This window comes from Melanotaenia boesemani, chromosome 16 (genome assembly GCF_017639745.1).
Source record: "Melanotaenia boesemani isolate fMelBoe1 chromosome 16, fMelBoe1.pri, whole genome shotgun sequence".
NCBI lineage: Eukaryota > Metazoa > Chordata > Actinopteri > Atheriniformes > Melanotaeniidae > Melanotaenia > Melanotaenia boesemani.
In genome coordinates, this window is record NC_055697.1 from 6,566,095 (window position 1) to 6,588,272 (window position 22,178).

A 22,178-nucleotide genomic window follows, 5' to 3' on the forward strand; every position below is an offset into this window, starting at 1 on the left:
TAAATGGCTGCACACAAGCATGACATTCAGGCTGATTTTCAAATAAACATGAGTTTGTTTGTAAAATGAAATCTATCTTTATTTACTGTAAATAGAGGTGTGTGTGTATGTGTGTGTATATATATATACTGTATAAGATATATATATATATATATATATATATATATATATATATATATATATATATATATATGTGTGTGTGTGTGTGTGTGTGCCCAGTGGCAGATGCAAAACACACACACAGACACAGATGCACATACATATGGATTGTGCAAATGAGTGCAGGAGGTGTGTTTTCTCGCCCCCTGATGGTGTTTGAGTAAGTGAGTACACACACAGAATTTGCTCAGTATGAGTGTGTGTGTGTGTGTAATTGCAGTGAGCTCCCCCTCTCTGGTGTATGAATGAGTGTCCTGAAAATGCTAGATAAAGGTGGTCTGTGCTGAAGCTCTGCTCCACTGATTCTTAAAGGAGGCATTGATGGGAAGACCAGTCCGGCCGGCTGCAGCAGGACCCTCATCCTCCGGCAGCTCGCAGGCAAGTCAGTGGATGGAACGAGTGACAGGTGCACAACAGCAGAAGCAGATCTTAGATTTGTCAAGTAAAAACTTTTTCTGAAAGCCACATTTCAATGCAGGGGAGATATTACAACCAAATTCAAAATTAATGCATTTGTCATGTCACACACTTTCACTTTAATTTGTGTTTTTTGCGTCTTTATACTGATGGTAAATGAACCTGTAACTTTAACAGCCTCCTTATCATGAGATTCCTGAATTTTGATTGAATATACGTTATGTTGACATTAGCAGGTGTGTTGCCACAGCGTGCGGGTTACTTAAATGTATGAGTGCCCTGACACGTTCCGCCGCTGACAGCCACTCTCACTCATCAAAAAACTGTCAACACGGGTTTAAAAACCTCAGGTGAGTCATTTGCCCTCAGTTGCTAAACCTGGGCTCTAAATGCAAACCAGTACAACCAGCTTCAGTGGGAAACAATGACTGATTTTGCACCTTGCTACATCTAGCCAAACATGTATACATTAGCTTTTCAAAAAGTGACAGTAAGATATTAGAAACAAGATTAACTATGCAGGGAGAAAAAACATATAATCATGCCTGTTAGCTCAGCGCTTTTAGCTTAACTAGGCCATTTAATTGCATTATTCTCTTTGTCCCAGAATATTTTATCTTTTGAATAAGGTCTAAGAAAAGCACAGGGACAGTAAGATGTTTTGTTTACTATGTGGGGAGAAAAAAAAAACAAATAATCCTGCCTGTTAGGTCTGTCATGGTTCTAGCTCATGTTAGCTTGTTTGCATGTTTTGACACATCTAAAATTAGCTCAGTTTGCTTGAAGAGAGTTAAAGCTATGTGAAGGTTGTAGCTCAACTAGGCCATTTAAGTGGGTTATTCTCCTTGGAACATAAACATAGAAGAGGGATGGGCCATTGACCAAAGTATTTCCATTTACACTATATTAAGTGATGATGTGCATGTAAGCTGTGAATCAAACAACTTTATACCTCAGTAGCTATACACCTTCTTGTAAAAATAAGGACAGGCCAATTGGAATAGAGTAACTAAATGTATTGATGTACAAAGTGTTTAGTGATTTGACTAATGGGATGTCATGCTGAGGAGACGACAGGACTCTCAGAGTTTAAACGTTGGTGGTGGGTGAGCTGAGATGAGGGACTTGACAGCCACGGTTATATGATGGTTTTTAATTCTGAATTTATTCATAAGGCTCACTAAGCATCTGATGGATAGATGGAGATGGAGAGGAATGTGGATGTGAGAAGGTTGGTTAAAGAAAACAACAGTGAACTCAAATCTCAAATGAAGAATAAAGTGAATCTGATATTTGAATTTGAAGGTGAAAGTGACTACATAACAGTGTGAATCCTCAAACTGAGATGCATCCCTGTCATTATTCTCTGCTGTTACTAACTTCCTCCTCTTCTTTGTGCCAAGTTCCTCTGTTACTTCCAGGTCAAAGCCCAGTATGGGAATGGTGGAGAATCTGCAAAATGCCTTGGCCAGTTTGAGTCCAACTGAGCATGTGCATATAGTTTAACTCCAAACCTCGTTATCTGCATGTATTAGTGAGTGTAAGGAAATTCAGCTTGGGAGGATTTTAATTTGGATGAGCAAATTAAGTGTGTTTTAAAAGTTTGATTTGAGCCAGACTATCTCAGAAACTGGATATTCATATAGTCATGTTCTAGTGAATTAAACTGCTGATAAGTCTGTGGTCCTAGAACTTTCCTGAAATCAACCTCACAACTTACGTTTAGCCTGGACTATAAACCGTCATCCGTTTCTTACACCCAGCATTACTGCTATTCTTGACTACATTACTGTAACTCTCTCATTTCTGGTTTATCCCACAAGTCAATCCATTAACTCCAGTTTGTTAAGAGCTCTGCTGTATGAATCATTCCAGGAACCTCAGCTAAACACATAAACTTCACTGGCTTCCTGCTTGTTTTAATTCTGATTTGAAAATTCTCCTCATCTTTAAAGCTTTTCATCATCTTCCATAGAACCATTATCTATACACATTATTCCAGTCCATAGTCTGGGCGCTACAGCTTATCTCAGTGGCTAATAGACAGAGAACACCGTGGATAGTTGACCAGTCCATCACAAATTCCCCAAACCCTCCTTCATTTAAATCCTCTTCAAAAACACTCATCTTTAGACCAGTCTACACCACATATCTTCTTCTTTTTTTCCACAGTAAACAATCTCCCTCCATCTCCACCTCCAAGACATTGCAGATGGAGACATTTGAGATGGAGCACTGATTTGCATATTGATTTGGTACAGGATTTACTTCAAATGCTCGTCCTGATACAAGCCTCTACATTTATTCAGGCTTGGGACCAGCACACTGGCTTGTGGCCCCTGGAGCTGCATTTTGTACCAGATACCTCCATCTTCCCTGTAGTCTAATTTATGAATATGTGCATTTTAAAATGAATAGTTTATTTTCTTTTTTTAAGTGATTTCTTGTTTTTTGTCAGTTTTGTGAAAGATCTCCACAAGTAAAAAGCTAATAAATTAGCTAACCGTAGCAACATGTGCATGAGAGTACAAATCAGCCTTGCAGTCCACATTAATGCGTATAAATAATAAAACAATGCATACTTGAGAGTATTTGGGTCCAAAATAAATCAAAGGTTTTGTCCAGTTAGTGTGTCTGCCTTACTAAAAGTTATAATGAGCAAGAAGCAACTTTTGATCTGTGGTAGCATCATCTATTGACAACAGATGTAAATGCTAAACGTGATTTGGCAGAGATTGTATTTTCATCCTCATGAGACTATAACAAAACTTTCTCTCAGGAGAAGAATAGATGTGTGGTCATGTTGAGAAATGAAGCACTGAGTGGAAAAAAACTGGATCACATTAGAAAGAGAAACAGAAACATCATTAGTGAGCACACAAACACTCATTTCCTCTGGCTGGCCAGCAGATTGTATCAACATACGGCTTTTGTTTGAAAGCCGCAGATATGAAATATGGACGTGAGTAAGAGCACTGAAACTAGACCGAGAATAACTAACCAACACCCCCTCCTCTTCGGCTAGCACATACATATGAACACACACAGAGCAGTATGCGTGGTCTCTCCAACACCACATCTGGGACATGGTGACCTTCCGCCCCATTCAGCTTTCTGCCAGATGCAAATCACATCTCAAAGGTACCCTGAACACTCAGAATTTCCCTTGTACTAATCTTAATACATCATATATCCAATAAAAATGATGATGTACAAGATGAAGAAGATTAATTTTACAGATAGCTTGACTGGATGTTCCACAGCTTATTTTAAAACGCTCATATACAGTAAGTCTGCAATATTAGGAAAATCACTAAGAAAACTTTTAGAGGGAAAAACAAATTATTACTATTAATGATGAATTCCTCTTTGAATTAAATATGTCGCTAATTAAACAGAACTGTCAGTGTCAAGCACATGCTGGCCTCATACCACCACCAGCAGTCTGAAGCGTTGATCCAAGGCAGGAAGGATCCATGTTTTCATGATGTTTCCACCAAATTCTGAGCCTGGCATTTAAATGTGGAGCTGAGATGGAAACTCATCAGACCAGCAACGTTTCTCCCTCTTCTATTGTCCCGTGTTGGTGAGTCTGTGTGAATTGTAGCCTCAGTTCCCTGTTCTTAGCTAACAGGAGCAGCACATCATGTTATAACTGTGTTTCACTTTGCATCACCGTGTCATATGCCAGCAACTGGCTATCAACACTATGGCTGTCTTTGAATGTGCATCATGGCTGATTCAGCATGGAAACATAAGTAGATATTATCAGAGTAAGGTAGGAAGAGAAAGAGAGAAAAGGAAAGAGCAAAAGAAAAGACAAAAACCAACGTTGACTGACTTACTGGCTGGAGAGTTCTCAGAGAAGAGATAGGATGCAAGATGGATGCCTTCGTTACTGAGCGCCAAAATCTGCCAAAGCTCAGTAGTGCTGCTTTAAAGTAGGATATAGAATATATAAATACAGTACAGGATATATAAACTACAGTAAACACCAGTTTGATAGACAGTTTCACTTTAGATCCATGCTACTGTCTCATTGATCAGTGAATCAATGTATTGATGCAGATAAATGTATTTTTTTTCCTGGTAACTACACATCCAACATGGTGACATGATAACATGGCAAACAAACAACTTAGCATTGCATAGAATTACAGAACTTAAACAAAAAAAATAATTAATTTGACAAAAAAGCAAGTTTATGAAGTTCTAATCAGTAAAGAAATGAAAGTACTATTCTACTGTAAAGTGAAGCACAGGCTGCAAAAGTATTAGATTTGTGTATTAAATAAATGTAATGAATTTGTTAGTACAGGTTTTGTGGTGAAAATGTCAGGGCATAAGGATTAGACTCATCACATGATAACTGAATATGGTTCTACAAGTGACTGTATCACTGTTAATATTTAAAACTTCACACTGGTTCTGCATCTTGGTTGTTTTTCTTTTCTTTTTTAAATAAATAATGACACAGTCTAATATGTCAGGTGTTATTGCTCATCTGAGTTTGTATTTTTCTCATTTTAAGACCTGGTGAGGCCCAAATACTTTGTTCATTGTGTCCTAATGTGTGAAACTGAATTAAACAGGTTGTACTTTTTCACATGACTGTCTGGTAAATGTAGGACACCTCTCTCTGTTTGCCTTTGTTATGGGGCCATAAGGCATGTAGTCTGCATTCTGCATGTCTTGATGATGCTGCAGAATGGTTATGGCGGTCATAAAGAATGAAAGCCGGCTTTCTGCCATACTGCATGACGATCTGAGCTTGGCCCGGTGCCTGTATAATCGTCGGGCTCATTCACAACCCCAGCTACTCCCGTCCCACACAGCCACTCACTCAGCATGATTATGTTATTTGTACAGTATAAACATTTTGGATGATTATATGTAATTACCCGGTGCAGCACGGTCATCCACGGACAGACTCACACTAACCTGCACACACTGACCTCAGGGATTCTCCTCCATGCTGAAAGGTGTTTACTGAGTAATAAGGCAGTAATGAAAGAAGTTGGGGGATGTGCTCTCTGCCAAAATCCTCTCTAAATAAACAACCACATTAAATTTTTTCACTTCAATCTCTTCACTTCTTGCTCCACAACTTTACTACCTTCTCTCCCCATGTGCTCTCTAAAACCTTGACCACGAGGCTTCATTCATCAAGAATGACTCTCTCTCTCTCTCTCTCTCTCTCTCTCTCTCTCTCTCTCTCTCTCTCTCTCTCTCTCTCTCTTCAGCACCACTGGTCAGAAAGTGTAGCTCTGAAAATATCAACACACACATTCCCAACATTCACTTCTCCACCAGGTCCCACCCTCTTGCTTCATAGTTACTTCCTTATCATACTTCAAGCTCAGCTGCTGGTCACGTGGTCTGAGCCCACGCCTAGTCTAAGTAAAGCCTCTTACACAGCTAGATAGGACATGCTACATTTTACAGCTGCATCTCTCAAACACCCAGGCCTGAAACCTTCACACCTGTCCACCACCCGGTCTCTTCCTTTTTCTTGTTGTGTAGTTTCACATTGCCATCACATTAGGCCGCAAAAGCTGAATGGCACGTAAAGCACAGAGACGACGAATGTTCGCTCTGTGGCGTTGTCCTGTAGACGTTCGTATCTGCAGCTTAGGTTTTTTAAGATTTACAACATGAAATAATTTATTTTTACTGGTGAAAAAAGGTCCTCAGAAACCATGAACATGGATAATTAAAAATAGACTTTGGATTACATTCACTTGTCAGACCACTGCATCAGACAGCAGTGATTTTACATAACATTTATGTTTCTGCTTCTAATTTGTTTTTTGTTTTTTTAACTTGGGGAGATCTATTTTTTAAGATTGGGGCACTTGTGGAGCAGATTATAAATGTAGGGGACCCTTTTACCAAAGTTAGTGAGGGAACTAGGAACAGTTAAAAAAAATAAATCTTGGAAGTGGAGAAACTTTTTATTCATTAAACCTGACTGTAGAAATGTGATAATCCAAAAACCATGGTTTACATTTTTCAGTCCATTACCAGATTTCATTTCAGAGTATTTACCAAAGTTACATAAGACCCAAACTTCCTGTTACTTTCAAAACATCCGGTCTTGTTTTGTTAATGCATATAGTCTTAAGGCCCAGTTATGCCAGGGCTACTCAATTTGGTGCCACGAGGTTCCGCAGTCCTGCAGGTTTTCAATGTTTCCCTGCTCCAACACCTGATTCAAATTAAATGGATCCAACAGCTTATGCATTTCTGCACAATAACTCATTAATTTGAGTCAGGTGTGTTTTAGAAGGGGAAATATTGAAAACCTGCAGGACTGTGGCCCTTGTAAGACAAATTGAGTAGCCCTGCTCTAGGCTAAAGATAGATACAGAGCATTTCATCTGTCTTCTGTGTCATAAATAGGTCCATTTGGGGGCCTTGCAGAGCCATACCCTGATGGAAGAGGTTGAGTAGTACCAAAGCAAACCACTGGGGCAGTGATGAGCAGTACACAAAAGAAACAAAGAAGTCGTGTTGCATTAACCCTTTAAAGCCCAACCTAAGATAAAGGTACACAATGTTAGACATGACAGAGGTTTTCAATTACACTGTTTTCAGCATTCATCCATTCATCCATCCATACATACATACATACATCCATACATACATGTTTTGCTGCTGATCCAGGACCTCCCAAGCAAGCTAAGGGATATATTCCCATTTTACAGATCATTTCCCCCATCTAGCCACAACAGTGATCCCCTCTGTAAGCCACCTTTGCCCATTCAGACATGAACCAAACAAGTTGGTCTCATCCCTCTTCAGTGTGTCCTTCAATAAACTATTATGGACCCAGGTTTGCCCTTAACTCAGCAGTGTTGGCATAAAGTGTAGTGTTTTAAATGTGCATCTGATATAGTTAGCTACAAGTAGCACACAGAGCTAGTCACAAAACTAAAATATTTAGACTAGTTGTGTTGCATGTGTGGCTCAGTGCTGATCGTTTACGCTTTTAAAAACTGTGGCGTGCTAATCACAGATATCATATGTCATCACAACTTGACATTCTCATGTGCAATACCGGTTTGAAGTGAATAAACACATGAGGCAGTCCTGCCTCTCAAACTATCTCCTGTACCGGTTCAGGGGCGTATCAGAGGTTATTATGCCTCTCCCCTTTTACAAATCACACCAATCCACAATGAAGTCCACCTCAAAGCCTCATTCTGGTTGGATATGCCCAAAACACCAGCCCTGAAAGATATCCAATGCAGATGAAATCCCCGAATGACCTGAATTGGCTCTTTTTGATGTGTTAAAGCAGCCACTCTGAGCCTCTACTGGGTGACAAGCTGCTGTTTATTCCCTGAAGCCAGCCACCTTTCCCAGGAAGCTCAATTATACCACTTGTATGTGCAAACTCATTCTTTTGGATAGCTACTTTTTTAAAAAGAATGCTTTGTTGTGGTGATGGGAAAACTGAGCAGGAATGGGAAGCAGTTGATTGTACCCTACCTTCACTTATGGTCAAAAGCTGTTTTCAGAAATAGTGAGCTGTTCTTCTCTAGAACTGGTGGAGGCAAAAAAAAAAAAAAAAAAAAAAAAGCTAAATGGAAAGTCAATATTTGACCCTTACAGAACTGAGCTAATATGCTAATAATGTGTGCTTAGCTAACATGAGTTAACATGGTCAACACCACTACAACCTTGCTGCCAGTCCAGGGTTTGTTCCTCTGTTCTTTCTCCTGAAACTGCCCTCAGGACAATCAGGATAATCTTGTGAAACAGTCCTTGTTTTTTATCACTGAAAAATTAAAAAAACAAATAGTGTTTACAAAGACAGGGTTACAAATCAATAAAGAATGTTCAGTAATGATCAGGAAAGACGTACCTGTGATAAAAGGCCAAATGTGGGCGTTTTACTTTTTCATGCAGAGATTTTCCTCTTTGGTGAAGATTGTATGTTGTTTTTGTTTGTTTGTTTGTTTGTTTTGTTTTGAAGTCTTTTGTTGGTTTTTGTATGTTTTTATATTTCTTTTATTTATTTATTGTATTTTACATACAACATTTATTGTATGTTTATCTGGCTTTGTGTGTCAGATTAAAGGGCAGCAAAGAAACTCTGACCCCTGAAAATAGCAACCAGAGACAGAATTAGAAGCAGAACAGGTTAGCATGTCTGGCTACCTCATTAACCGCTTCACTGCAAGACTTCCTGTGATGAATGTGGAAGCTTCCTTACACAGTGCTGACACTAACTTTTCAAAAATGGGCCTTGCCGGACCATTTATGGTAGTTAGACCCACTGTATTATTTACGTTTGAAAATAAGTAAAGAAAACATGTTTTATGTCCCACCCACAACGACGTGACATCAACTCCACAGCCTCATATACAGGGCGAGGTGAGATAAACATATTCCCATCAAGGCCAACTGCCTCTCTGTTTGCAGGACTCAGAGCTGGGTTGACTGTTGTTCATACAATGTGGAAGGACCAAAGGAATACCTCAAATGACACACACTATGCTAGGACCAAATCAGGCATCTCCTCTGCATTGCATATACACATGCACATTATCACTGTGGAGCTGCTAGCATAAGGAGTAAACACCAACATCTTGAACAGGAATATTTGTAAATATTTAGAGCTTGGCATGCATTTTTGGGACAGGAACATAGCAGATGTAGAGCAGTGACGGACAAACGTGACTGGACCTGGCCAACTCCCTCCACTCACCACATCATTACAAAGAACATAATTCAGCATTGGTACCTTGGCTTACCAAGGGAACAGGGGAGGTTACCTCAGCTGAGTTTGGAATGAGGGGAGGGAGCTACGCTAATTTGTGTTATTGCTTTGAATATGCACGCAAAACAGTGGCTCTGTTAAATTTATGCTCCATTGTGACGCTGTTTATAATTGTTGAAGTGTTGGCCAAGTGACAGTAAGGTATTTTTTATTTTTTGTTTTTTTTGTTTTTTTGTTTTGTTTTGTTTTGCCTTATTGTTATACTACGAAATCTATTTGCCTATTTACACATCACCCAGACTGCTGGCAACATTAACAAAAAGGCATGTAGGCACTTGCTGCCAAAAGTAAAGTAAAAAAAGAGCTGCCATTTGGGGCTCCTAACGAAGACTAACTCAGCATCCATATTGCTGCCTGTCTCTTCTCTGAGTTCTCTCCAGCCAGTAGAAGTCAGTCTGAGATTGACTCTTGTCTTATCTCTTGCTCTGTCATTTTCTTTCCTTTCCTCGCTTCCACTGCTATATAAATACAAGTTCATTTACCAGTTACCTTAATATCTTCTTGGTTTTCTTTGACAAATCGGCCATAGTGAGCATCCAAAATGGGGATTGCACGGCAAAGTAGCTCCAGGAATGTACATAATGAATGTCAGTGTACCATCAAAACAAGCCAGAATCACAAAGTTTAAAGGTTAGACACTGATGTAGTTTTGCTTTAAAAGTGGTTGCATGTGCTCTCTAGCTGGGGTGCACTGCTTTGAGAAAGTGGCCATAAGAGAAAATACAGGAATTAAGATGCAGTAGAACATACAACTGAATTAAACTCTATTGTTTCATCTCTCTCTTATCTTATTTTCCCATGACTTATAAGGGACTATATATATATATATATATATATATATATATAGCCTGTAGTTCCACTTGGGTGGTATTTCAAGCTAGCTTAACACACAAAGACGCATGCTTACATTGTTTCATTGTGCAGCCAAAATAGGGTCACTAAAAGTTGACAGTCACAGGTAAGAACAGAAGGGACTTTCAAAGGTTGATTTATGACACTAGAGTGACTCAGGACCCTGGAGTTAGTCAGGAGGGAGTTTTCGGGGCTTAGAGAAATTCTACTTTCACTTTGGTCATTTTAGTTGCAATTATAGTTAATCAATGATAGGACACATTTGCTTAAATTTTCTGTTTTTATAATTTAATAATTTAATGTAATTTTATAATTTAATCAGCAGACAAAACCTGCTGGGAATATGATCAAATGAAAGGTTAGGGTCTTATTGGAGTCTAATAGGGGGTTTTAGGCACTAAAATTAAAAATAACAGCATCTGCTGCTTGATTTCTTTTTGGCAAACTTCCACCCATCTGGCATCTATATATTTTGCAACAAAGCCTGAAAAGTTATACGCTATTACCACTTGACCCCGGGTCTTAGGCTGTGGATGCCAAAACAATACCAGGACGAGCGTCGGGCTTCCCAGAGCTGCAGTGGAACACAAATAGTAACTTCTCGAAGCCGTCAGCCACCACTACAGAGGAGAGGGGAAACTGAAGGAGGAGGAAAAACAGCAGGATGAAGAAGAGGTGGAAATGGGTGGTGGCCAGGAAGCGGGACTCTTCCTGCCCTAATCACAAGTCAGAGAGTGTTTCCTTTCATTGTAGAAGTTCCAGACCCCATTAACCAGTAAGACCCCTGTATGAGCACACACGAACACCGCTACGCACACATCCTCTGCAGAATAAGCCAGTCTTTCACAGACATAACATATATGACTTTAATACGTTCAATCAAACATTATATGTGGTTTTGTTGACTGAGATGCAGTCACACACACGCAGTCATGTTTCCACATACAGTCACAGGTACGTGTATCCTTCTTGGCAGAGCCTCAGCGCATTGTGTGGCCCTGTGGCTCTGCTCTGATAAACACTTCATTATGAAATCCTGAGGACACAGTAAATATTTGCCAAGGCCTTTATCAGCCTGCCTTATCTTGGTGTGAACTCCAAGCACCACATGACTCCCGGGCTCTTTATTTTCTTAATGCCTTTGCTACTGACAATAACTGGGCAGAACAACCTCACAGAAACCTGTTCTTCTTTGAAAGGCTCCTAGAAATCCAGGCACAACACTGACGACTGCGGCCTCAAACCAAAACGTAGGCCAGGACCTCTCAACAGGTCTAGACGTGACCAAATGTAGTGTCTCAGTCAGGGGGCAAAATTCACCACCGTCCCTTTTTTCAGCCGCTCAGGTGACTGATAGTAGAAACACATTACAGCTGCAGAGTTAATCAGTTATGAGCTGATGGCTGGGGTTGATACATCAATCTCTGACCTCCGTGCACAATATCTGTCACACAACTGCTTTCTGGTGAGTCACTTATGAGTCAAGCAACATTTATGAGTTATATAGATGTTACTGAAGCACAGCACTTTTTCGGAAAGCAATCAGTTAATGTGAAGTTTCTTAACTCAAATGCTGCGCTTGTGCTTTGCTAGTATTGAACTTTTCTTCGGCTCTACTGGTTCAAAGGGAAAACTGTATGTTTCATTGTTTGACAATAAGACACTTATTTATTTTGAGATTTTACATAAAAGCATATTATCAAAACTCATAATGCTTCATGTTTCCACTAGATTTATTATGTCAATTTCTTACCCCAACTTTAGTAGCTTTATGCAAAGTAGCAAAGAGCAGTGTTAAAGAAACACTGCATAAGTTACAGATCTTAAAACTGTGTGTCTGACTCATTTTAATAGTACACTAATATTCATTATGCTCATTCCTGGACCTATTGTTGCCTTGCAGCTTTCCGAGGCCGAGAAACTGAAGTTCTCAACTCTTTTTTTCCAGCCCAGGCATCACGTGGTAGCTGTGTTTTGCCACCACATCACACGCCAGCAACTGGATATCAGCACACAACATGCTTTGAATGCTTACCATGTCTGATTCAGCAAAGAAACCTAAAAAAACATGATCACATTATCAGAGGAAAAGAGGAAAAGAAGAAAAGAAAGTGACAACCCAAAAGATAAGACAAAGATAAACATCAGACTGACTTTTACTGGCTGGAGAAAGGTCAGAGAATAGACAGGATGCAAGACAGATGCTGAATTAGTTGTTAGGTGGCGGCAAAATGAGAAAATCTGCCAAAAATTCATATCCAATCAGATTACCTCTGTGTGTGAGGAAGACACACAATGGGAAGATGATACAGTTAGCTCTGATGCACTCTAATAGAGCTAATGCAACAAAGTCTCACTATCAGAAGGAAATAAAGAAAAGATAAGACATACTGACACATTTTTCATTTCATGTAAACAAAACAGGATGTTTTGCAAACAAATCTGAAGCAACGTTTGCACTCTGGCCATCTTGAAATACATGAAAAGGTAAACATGCAAAAGCTAGCATGTCATGAGCTACTGGTGCTTTACCCTTACACGTTGTATTATAGGGTCTGAGGCAGCTATAGCTCAGGTGAAAGAGCGGTTGTCTGCCAATTAGAAGGTTGGTTGTCTGATTCCTGTTTCCCGAGACCTTTTGAAGTATCCTTGGGCACTATGCTGAATCCTATGTTGCCTCCATTGTCTTTATTTGTGTATGGCTGTATTATTAAAATAGCACATGTTAAAAACAAAGTGCTGCATGAGTGTGTGCATGAATGGATGAAAGTAGCAATGAGGTGTCAACAAGACTAAAAAAGTCCATTTACCATTTCTTAAATCAACTGTAGATATAGTTGACTTCAGTCTCAAAACATGCATGTTACATTAATTAGTGTTTCTCAATTTAAGTGAATGTGAGTGGTTATTTGTATGTCTTGTGATGGACTGGACTGTGCCCCGCTTGTCACCTGATAGCAGCTTCAGACCTGTGTAGAGAAAATAGATGGATGGACTTTGACTAAAACTAATGAACACTGCTAATCAGCACGAGCAACTACAGTAAAACTATGTTAACACTTGCTAGCATCAGTATTAAAAACCCTTAATGCTCTATGATTAAAAACTAACATATACTAGCTGCAGCCCTTAGTACCCATCCCAGGGATTCCCTTCCCCTTTTCTCTCACCGTTGACCAGGTGAGAAGGGAGCTAAAAAAAGACCAAAGCCAGGAAAGCCACAGGCCCAGAGGCCATCAGTTCCAGGGTGCTCAGAAAGTGTTAAGACCTGCTCAGTGAGGTGGTCCTGCACTTGTTCAACTGGAGTTTGTGTTTAGAGAAAGTTATGGTCTTGTGGAAGACCTCCTGCGTGGTTCTGGCTGCCAAAATAGCCCACCCTAGGGAACCAAACCCTTATAGACCTATTGCTCTGACCTCCCATCTGATGAAGACCATGGAGAGGATGATCCTTGGCCATCACCCACGTTAGCTCTACGCTTGATCCGCTGCAGTTCGCCTTGCAGGGTGGATGATGCCATCATCTACCTGCTGCATCGGGCCCTGTCCTACCTGGAGTCCCCAGGGAGCACTGTGAGAGTCATGTTCTTTGACTTCCACAGTGCTTTCAACACCATCCAGCCATTACTGCTGGAGGGGAAGATGGAGAAGTCTGACGTGGACCAGCAACTGGTTGCATGGACCAGCAACAACCTCACTGACAGACCACAGTGTGTGAGGATGTGTGGCTGTGAATCAGATGTGTCTGTCTGCAGCACGGGGCCCCCCCCAGGTGATAGTGCTTTCACCGTTCCTGTTCACACTGTATACCACAGACTTCAGCTACAACTCCAGAAGAGAATGAGCAGGAGTACAAGGGGGTTGTTGCTGATTTTATGGACTGGAGTAAGCAAAACCACCTGAAACTCAATACCAGCAAAGCTTGTAGAAGAAGCTGGATCGTCACACACCAGTGAAGATCCAGGTCTCAGACATTGAGATAGTGGACTCATTTAAGTACCTGGGTGTTCAACTCAACAAAACACTGGACTGGACAAACAACACAGACACCAGAGTCGCATCTACCTGCTGAGAAAGCTGAGGTCCTTCGGTGTACATGGAGCTCTGTTCTGGACATTTTATGACACCGCTGTGGCCTCTGCAGCCTTCTATGCAATCGTGTGTTGAGAAGGGAGCAGCACAGAGACAGGAAGAGACTTAACTAACTGGTTAAGAGAGCTGGATCTGTCCTGGGCTGCTCACTGGACTCCATCAAGGAAGTGGCGAACAGATGGATGTTGGCCGAGCTAACATCAATCATAGACAACTCTGCCCACCTGATGCATCCTACTTTAGTGGCTTTAAGCAGCTCCTTTAGTGCAAGGTTGCTACACCCCCAGTACAGGAAGGAGTGCTACTGCAGCCATTAGACTGTGTGGGCTCCATAGTGCAGTTCAGTTCCTGTCAACCCATCACCCTGTTTATCTGCCACCTGCTTCACACCACTCTCTGTGTGCAATTATATGTAAATAATGTATATTATTATTTTTTATAATTCTTAATAGAATGCACTGAAGAGTATGTATATAATCCGATGTGATGACTTTATGAAGTAAAATGGCCTAAAATGCAGAAGAAACACATGAAACTTTGGCTTAAAGCACATTTTTCTCATCTTTTGTGCGGCAGTGATAAAAGCTGTAAAACGCAGGATCGTCACAAGTAAACAACTGTTTATTAAAAATATCAATGGCTGTTTGCTAAATTTGCTTTACTTTTTATCTCAGATGATTGCTTTGTTATAATCAATTAGTCATTTCCCAAAAGCTAAGATTTCTTTTTTTTCTCATTTACTCCTGCCACCCTTTTTCTGGTCTGTACCCCTATATGCCCCCATCAAAGCTTTTCTAGCTTCACTCCTGCATATTCAGCTTTACAGTTATAGCTTCATTCTTTTCATGAAACAGAAGCATCAGTTTGTTGCAGAAAACAAGGTAAAACTGAGATTTAGTTTAGAGGCTTTCTTTAACTGTTTTTACTGCCTGCTGACCCCTGCACCACCACCACCACCCTCAAAGTGGTGGTGCTGGTGGTGGCATCTGCCGCCAGGCTTATTCCACTGCAGGAAGAACTACACAAAGTTACATCACAGCACTCACTCACACAAACTTTTTCAAAATTACTTTTATTGGGAGAACTACAAAAAATGTACAGTACAAAGTTAACAGTCTCACACTCAATTTGTAGTGAACTGACTCCCGAAAAATATCACAACTCTTGTTGTCTTTTTTTTTATCCTGTTACATTCAAAAAGCTTTACTTCTGATAAAGTAGTCAAAAGTACATAGTGCGCATCCCCCTGTACCTACTATGTACAAATCAAACGTGTTCATCCACTTCCCTCTCCAACAAACTCGCAAAACTAGATTTTAATATTATTTTTTTAAAAAATTTAAAAAGGGGAGGAAATCAAGAGGAATGGGGACTTATAGAAAGGTTACGGCTGCTTTTGTCAGAGTGTCTGAGTGGTAACAACCTTACAAAAAAAAAAAAAAGGAAAGAGAATCCAACACTACATTCAGTTTAACTTGTATATAAAAAAATATGCCATGTAGGAAAAATACTTTATTTGGTTAATTTTAAGGCATGTAAAGATGGTGAACCCCATAGGCACTACATCATAATACTGGGGCACAAGGGATTGCTACATTCTTTAGCACGTGGCTGGAATCACAGTGTGACCTCGTGCAAACAGGAGAGAAAATAAAAATTTTAAAGAAAAAAAAAATACTTTTTTGGTTAATTTATTGACTTGGGTTCTTTGTCACTTAAACGTCTGATCTAGAACAAAAAGAAGGAAGGTTTGGACGGTCAGTACAACCTCTATACATTCTACAGAAACATCTAAATAGGGGTGATCCAGAAAAAAAAGGCCTTCTACAGCTCTGACACACAACCTCAGGAGCAAACAGCAATCACGCAAACTTTTTTTTTAATAAACGTAAACAAGGAAACAAAATTAATGAAATAAATATCACATACGTTCTCTTAAATTAAGATTTTGTTTTTACTCATTTACAATAAAAATAACCAAGTGAAGTTACAAAAAAGGAGAAAAAACAATATATATATTACTGTGAAAAGAACATACACTCCACTTTATGCAGATTAATAATGGCGATCATAATTTAAACATAAAAGAATATAGATCTATTGCTTCATCATACTTGATAAATACAGTATGGACACAAAAATTACCAATGTAGCCTATACTTTGTTTTTTCACAAGATAATAAATAAGTTAAATAGTCCATAGCCAGTTAGGCACTGCTATGTAAATCACTCGAAAAGAAAAAAAACAAAAAACAAACAAACAAAAAAAGCTAAAAAAATATATATATATTCACCCATCAGCAGTGATTTCCCCCAAACAAACCCAACTCAAGAGAGCTTTTTAACCAAGCAACAGACTAATCTAACCAAACAAACCACTGGGTGGCGCTGGGAGTAGGCAAATCTGGAATGGAAATTGAAGCTTTCAGAAAAAAACAACAAAACAAAAAACAAAGAAGAAGAAAAAGTGTTACTTTAAGTCAAGGCATATTCTTGGCAGGATGGGAGGAAATCTGACACCGCTTACAGTCTCTTCTTGTCAAGTCATGTTACACACATCTAATCCCAGGAAAAGCATGGCTTGCCTGATAGAGCAATAAGGGAGAGGGGCTGCCATGAGCCCTTGGGCAAGGCACTGATGGAATGCCTTCTGTTTGCTATCTAAAGTTTTTAATACAGCTATATTACATACAAAGAAAAAAAAACTACACTAATGCCAGGCCAAGGATACTTGAAACTGTATGCTTAACTGATCCTTGTGGATGAGACTCAGTCTCTTGCCCGCCTCCAGGGAGGTCGGAGCTGGGTCTGCACCCCCTGGAGCTGGTAGGGATTTCAAAGTCTTGCTCAAAGGCACATCAGCGTGGTGGATGATGCTGAAATGGTGGTCGAGGGGTGAGGAGGTGAGGGGAGTTAAACTTGGGATCCTCTGCTTGAAGAACCGTCTCACTCAGACACACACCCCCTTCTTGACTGCTCGGCCATCATCACCAAACCCCCCCACCTGACCTGTCCATAATCCATACGCAAACAAAGCATATTAATCATCTGAAATCGACAGCCTGCTGAAGATTGGCAAACGTCTTCCAGCGTCCAGAGTCGGAGACTCGGAGCCGCTGAGGCTCCCGGAAGAGCCGAGGGACCCGCTCGCGTAGCTCTCCCGGTCAGAGAGCGAGTCTGGCGGGCTGGGAGGAGGCTCGAACACTGGCGACTCGTTGAGGCGGCGCAGCGCCTGCAAGTGGCTCATGTTGTAGGTCGGAGGAGAAGAGGGGCACGCGCTGCTCTGCATGTTACCGTAGTAGGCACCGGTGGAGTGGTTGTTGGGGTAGCCACTGGGGGTGTGCACAGCCAGGGGGGCAAGTAAGGCTTTTAAGTCCTGGCCAGGGAAAGAGAAGGCACTGTTGATGCAGGACACCGGGTTGGGGGACAGGACTTCGTCATAGAAGCTGGAGACGGAGGTGCAGGAGGAGGCTGTAGTGGGAGGTGGCGGGGTCCGGGACGTGGGGCTTTCCAGCAGGGGAGATTCGAGTCCGTGGTGGGTGGAGAAGCCAGAGAAGCTTAGGCTGTGGTGAAGCTTTGGTCTGTCCCTCTGGGTGTAGCCTAGCTGCTGTGACGGCAGGATGTCCCTCTGACCATAGCCGCAAATCTCACGAGCTGCGCGAGACTCCGATGCCTGCACGTTAGCGTTGGCCGGCGGAGCGGGCCGACGCTCGTCGGCGTTGTGAATAAAGTGACACCGGGGACCGTAGGGACAGAAACCGATGGTGTGGAAGGTGCGACACGGCTCCGTTTTGTATTTAGGGTGGCGGGACAAACTCCTCAACTCGTGGTAGCCGTGAGCGAATTGGCATTTCTCCCCGTATTTGCACGAACCGTTCTCCTCGAAGGGCCGGCACAGCTCGGTCTTGTAGCGGGTGGAGTTGATCTGAGAGCCGGGTTTCTGCTGGAGCACGCCCCGGTCTCCGTTCTCGCTGTAAGCGCGGTCGCGGAACTTGTTCTCCTTGTTCATGAGGGCCGTGGCGCTACTGTTTGTGCTAGGCATGTTCTCCTTCAGACTGCTGTAGGAGCCGATCGAGTATTTGTTGCCGTTGTTCATCGCCTCCACGTTGCTGGTTGAGTTTCTGCGGAAAAATCCCGGAGTGAAGGGGCCGCCAGAGCCCGGAGCAGTGACCGGGGCGCCCACTGCTTTCTTATCCAGCATGCTGTTGATGTGGAGGTTCATGTTCATGCCTTTATCTTGCTGCTGGAAAGGAAACAGAAGTCAGTAACGTTTATTAGTCAAATTATGTTACTATTTTGACCACAACATGCTTCAGATTGCCTGCAACAGAGCAACTTGTTGCAGCACATGCACGCGCTCCTCAGAAAAAAAGCTGCTACGCATTTCTTTTGCTCAACTTGCAAAACGAACTGATGGATTTCTACCTTATAAAGCATGTCCATGTCGTAGAAAGCAGACAAGACGGTCGCTGACATCTCTTTTCCCCAAATTTGCTGCCGCACTCCCTCTTTCATGGAGAACCGAGCAGGATCCTTGAATGCGACGAGCGGTAGTTTGTGCCACGACTGGTTTTAGTTGCGAAAAAAAACAACAAAAAAGTTTTGAAAATTTGCCTTATAAGTTTTCACACCGTCTAAGTCCGTGGAAAGGGGAAAGAAAAAAGAAGGGGGATAGGTTTGTATTGTCAAGTTGTAGGTGGTTAAATCTCCTCCCCACGAGAAGCGCTGAACCAGAGTGCTTCACTGCGGGCTCGAGCTTTTTCGCATGGGTATAAATGCCTGTCTGTGACCGGGGAGGGGCGAGCATAAGTTGGTACAAACTTTTGCCAGGAGCCGCCTCCTCGAAAAAAACTTCCATTCACCGGTTGGTCGCCTATTCTTTAACACCACGCCTTGAAATCCAAACCCAGCTACCCCCCACCTCCCCTCCCCAAACCCCTGAAAACTTTTATTATTATTATTATTATTATTATTATTATTCAACTAATTTAGTGGAAGTGGGCTTTGTGTTTTGGGTTCATTCTAAGACTGAGTACTGACAAGGAACTCTGACAGCCATGTTGTCACATTTAGATCCTCCAGGGAGGATAATGCCAAGGGGGATTGGGGGTGTATTTAGCGAAAAAGCTCAAAATTTGAATATAGATAATGGAACGTGAGTTTGTCTCCTCCACCTCCTCCAACCTCCAGCACAGTCCTGGTCCTTCCAACAACATGGCCACCCCTCTCGCCTCTGTAGCGCCACACTTGGAAGCTGACACATGTATTTGTAATGGAAGGAAACTGCGCCTCGCGCTCCCTGTGGATGGGGCGAGACCACAAATATGAGCGGAGAGGAGTCCAGGCAGAGTGCAGGACAATTTTTAGACTCCTCTGATTGCATAATCAGCTTCCACACTGCAACAGCAGCCTGCTCCAGTCCACGCATGGAAAAATGTCACGTTAAGTCCTTCTGTGCTCACATGACCTACTTTTGGTCGCAAATAAACTTTAGTTGCTTGATTAGATTAGAAATCTGTCGTTTCTAAAATATGTCGGCAATCATTACAAAAATTAAATGATTTGCTTTATATGTATATATATATATATTAAAGCAATGCTCTGAGTTTCTCTCTAAACTTGTTTTTCCCAGTGTCAGAGCACAGACTGCAGGAATGTGGGTTTTCTCGTGGAGCAGCAGAGCAACACTGCCCCCTTCAGAGCAAAAGACGAACTGCCGCTGAGAAGCCTGAAGCGCCACCTGCTGAGCAGACCTGGACCAAGACTTTTTGATGCAATATTAAGATTTACACTAGTTTTATAGACGAAAACATCACATTTTAAACAAGTTATTGTCTTTTTAACAATAAAATATCTACAATAATAATCAGACACAATATTATTAATTGTATTACATATACTCAAATTTAGTAAATTGGTTGATAATAAATTAATTCAAATAATTTATTAAGCAAAAAAGGAAAGAAAAAAAAAAGAATTACCACCTTATATCTAGATGCTGTTTACTATGAGGGAAAGACAGGGGTGTCAAACATATTTTAGTTCAGGGCCATTTAATCTCAGACAAGTAAAATAATAATATAATCTACACATACCTGCACAGTACTCCCAACCACCTGAACGGAATCAACCCCCTTAAATAAATGAATAAATAAAAACAAGTCAGCTCTATCAAGTAAAAAAGATAAAAAAAAAAACATATAACAAGTTATACACCTGCCTTGTAAATGTTCTTTTAAATAAAAAAAAAATGCAACTTCCTTTGGATAAATTAGGAATTGTAGTTTAATGTGTGTGGGCTGGTTTTGGCTATGATCTAAGATCTAAGAGGAATTAAATTTTTGCAAAATCAAATTGAAGGTAAGAACCAATATAAAATGTCATTGTGTGTGTTAAGAGTGTCAGACTTTGGAATAAGAGTCCTGATAAAATTAAACTGTTCAAAGCTCTAAAATTGTTGAAAAAATGAGTAGAAATGATAAGATTATCTTTTACAGTGATAGATGTTAAATTAAGCAGCGTTAGATACCTCGAGGTGATATACTGTGTAACTATAACTAGTATGTTTTTTTTTTTAATTATATGGTTGAGTTAATTTAACTTAAGCATTTGCTTCAGCCTGCACCCTTCTGGTTGATCATGTTTATTATGTTTTGCACTTCTTAACTTGCATCCAGTCAGATGAACCAATAAACTAATCTCAATCTCATTTAACCACATTCCTTTCTTTTAAACCCTAAATGCAATTAGTTGCTTCCGGTCTCAGCATGATGTGACCTTCCCAGGATGGCAGAGCGTTCACATGAAAATATCAAACTTCTCTGTCTACTTTTGGAGGAATGTCAACTCTTAAAAACCGCAGTGGAAAGATTGTGGAGTTGGCAGCAGAGGATAGGACTCCATATTGAGGCAGATATTTAAGTCAATAAAAAGCAGTTAACACACATCACCAGAAATTGCCAGTTTGAGCAACGCTGGTTGCCTTTTCCATATATCATCCTAACTGGAAGAGTGGTTATACGAGTTTTCTTCCTGTCACTTGATTCAATTTACTCTGAAGTGCTGAATGGTTTGGTTAGAGATGTAAAGAGGGCGGTGTAAAAAAGGAAAAAAAGGGGGGAAAATAGCAACAAGGGGAAAAAAAACTAAACAAAAACAAGTGACATAAAAGTTTGGAATCTACTACTACCAACCCTAAAATTAGTCTGAGGGCTGCCCCAGGACTATATGTGCTCTGCAAAGCTGTGATAAATAGTTTAATGGGAAGGACAGGCACGACGAGGCTCCTGAGAAATCCCTCGAACATGTCCTCCGCAGAAACCGCTCTCCCATCACACGGCTCTGTTTTTATTGGGGGGTGTCAAGCTGTTCCAAAACATTACGTCAGTTTTACTGTAGCAGGGAACATGGCTACCAGGGAGAAGGGTCCAGCTGTAGGAGAGGGCAGCATGAGTCTACACACACATACTCAAGAGGACAGTAGTCCATTGTGCCTCCTAATTACATAACCAGGGAAACTAGAGGGAAGTATAAAAATACAGTCCAATGGGAAGAATCTTGCAGTAAATTAAATATCACAGGAAAATAACACCTCGTATAAACATACAGAAGAAGTCAAAGCGCAGCGTGAAATGCAGCTCTGGTGACGTGTCAGTGCAAACACTCGCTTTCACAAGCCCCACGTCTCTGCCGAAAAGCTCAGCCCGCTGCAGAGTCGAACCAATGAAGCCGGACGGGGGACATGCTGAGTGCTGCCACCATGCAGGTTTGCTGTGCGACACGCTGACAGGAAAGCATCAAATGTTTTGTACGAGACTGAGCTGAAGGACTGTTTCAGATTCAGGACTGCAAGAAACACCCACACACGTCAATA

At 41.1% G+C, this 22,178-nt stretch overlaps 1 protein-coding gene and 1 long non-coding RNA gene across 3 annotated transcripts; one reads left to right on the top strand and one right to left on the bottom strand.

The window, feature by feature from the left end:
- Window positions 1–2,040: 2,040 nt before the first annotated feature.
- On the top strand, window positions 2,041–20,715 carry LOC121655211. Its single transcript, XR_006013099.1, has 3 exons — window positions 2,041–2,053; window positions 5,820–5,827; window positions 20,627–20,715. It is a non-coding gene; the product is annotated as an uncharacterized LOC121655211 (long non-coding RNA).
- zfp36l2 (zinc finger protein 36, C3H type-like 2) lies at window positions 15,359–19,077 on the bottom strand. 2 transcript variants are annotated; one of them, XM_042009680.1, is made up of 2 exons: window positions 18,731–19,077; window positions 15,359–18,545 (listed from the first exon to the last, which is right to left on the bottom strand). In XM_042009680.1, the coding sequence occupies exons 1-2, from the start codon at window positions 18,818–18,820 to the stop codon at window positions 17,346–17,348; spliced, it is 1,290 nt and encodes a 429-aa protein (XP_041865614.1). In that variant the 5' UTR covers window positions 18,821–19,077; the 3' UTR covers window positions 15,359–17,345. The 2 variants fall into 2 exon arrangements, with proteins under 2 accessions (XP_041865614.1, XP_041865613.1); XM_042009679.1 differs by having other exon boundaries at window positions 15,359–18,548; window positions 18,731–19,076.
- Window positions 20,716–22,178: the final 1,463 nt, after the last annotated feature.

What these genes read in the sequence shown, in the direction of transcription:
- zfp36l2 (XM_042009679.1), bottom strand. Translation starts at nt 18,820, where the DNA reads ATGAAAGAGGGAGTGCGGCAGCAAATTTGGGGAAAAGAGATGTCAGCG. An exon ending in ACATGGACATGCTTTATAAG is followed by an intron (nt 18,549 to 18,730) that starts GTAGAAATCCAT and finishes TTTCCTTTCCAG; the next exon opens with CAGCAAGATAAAGGCATGAA.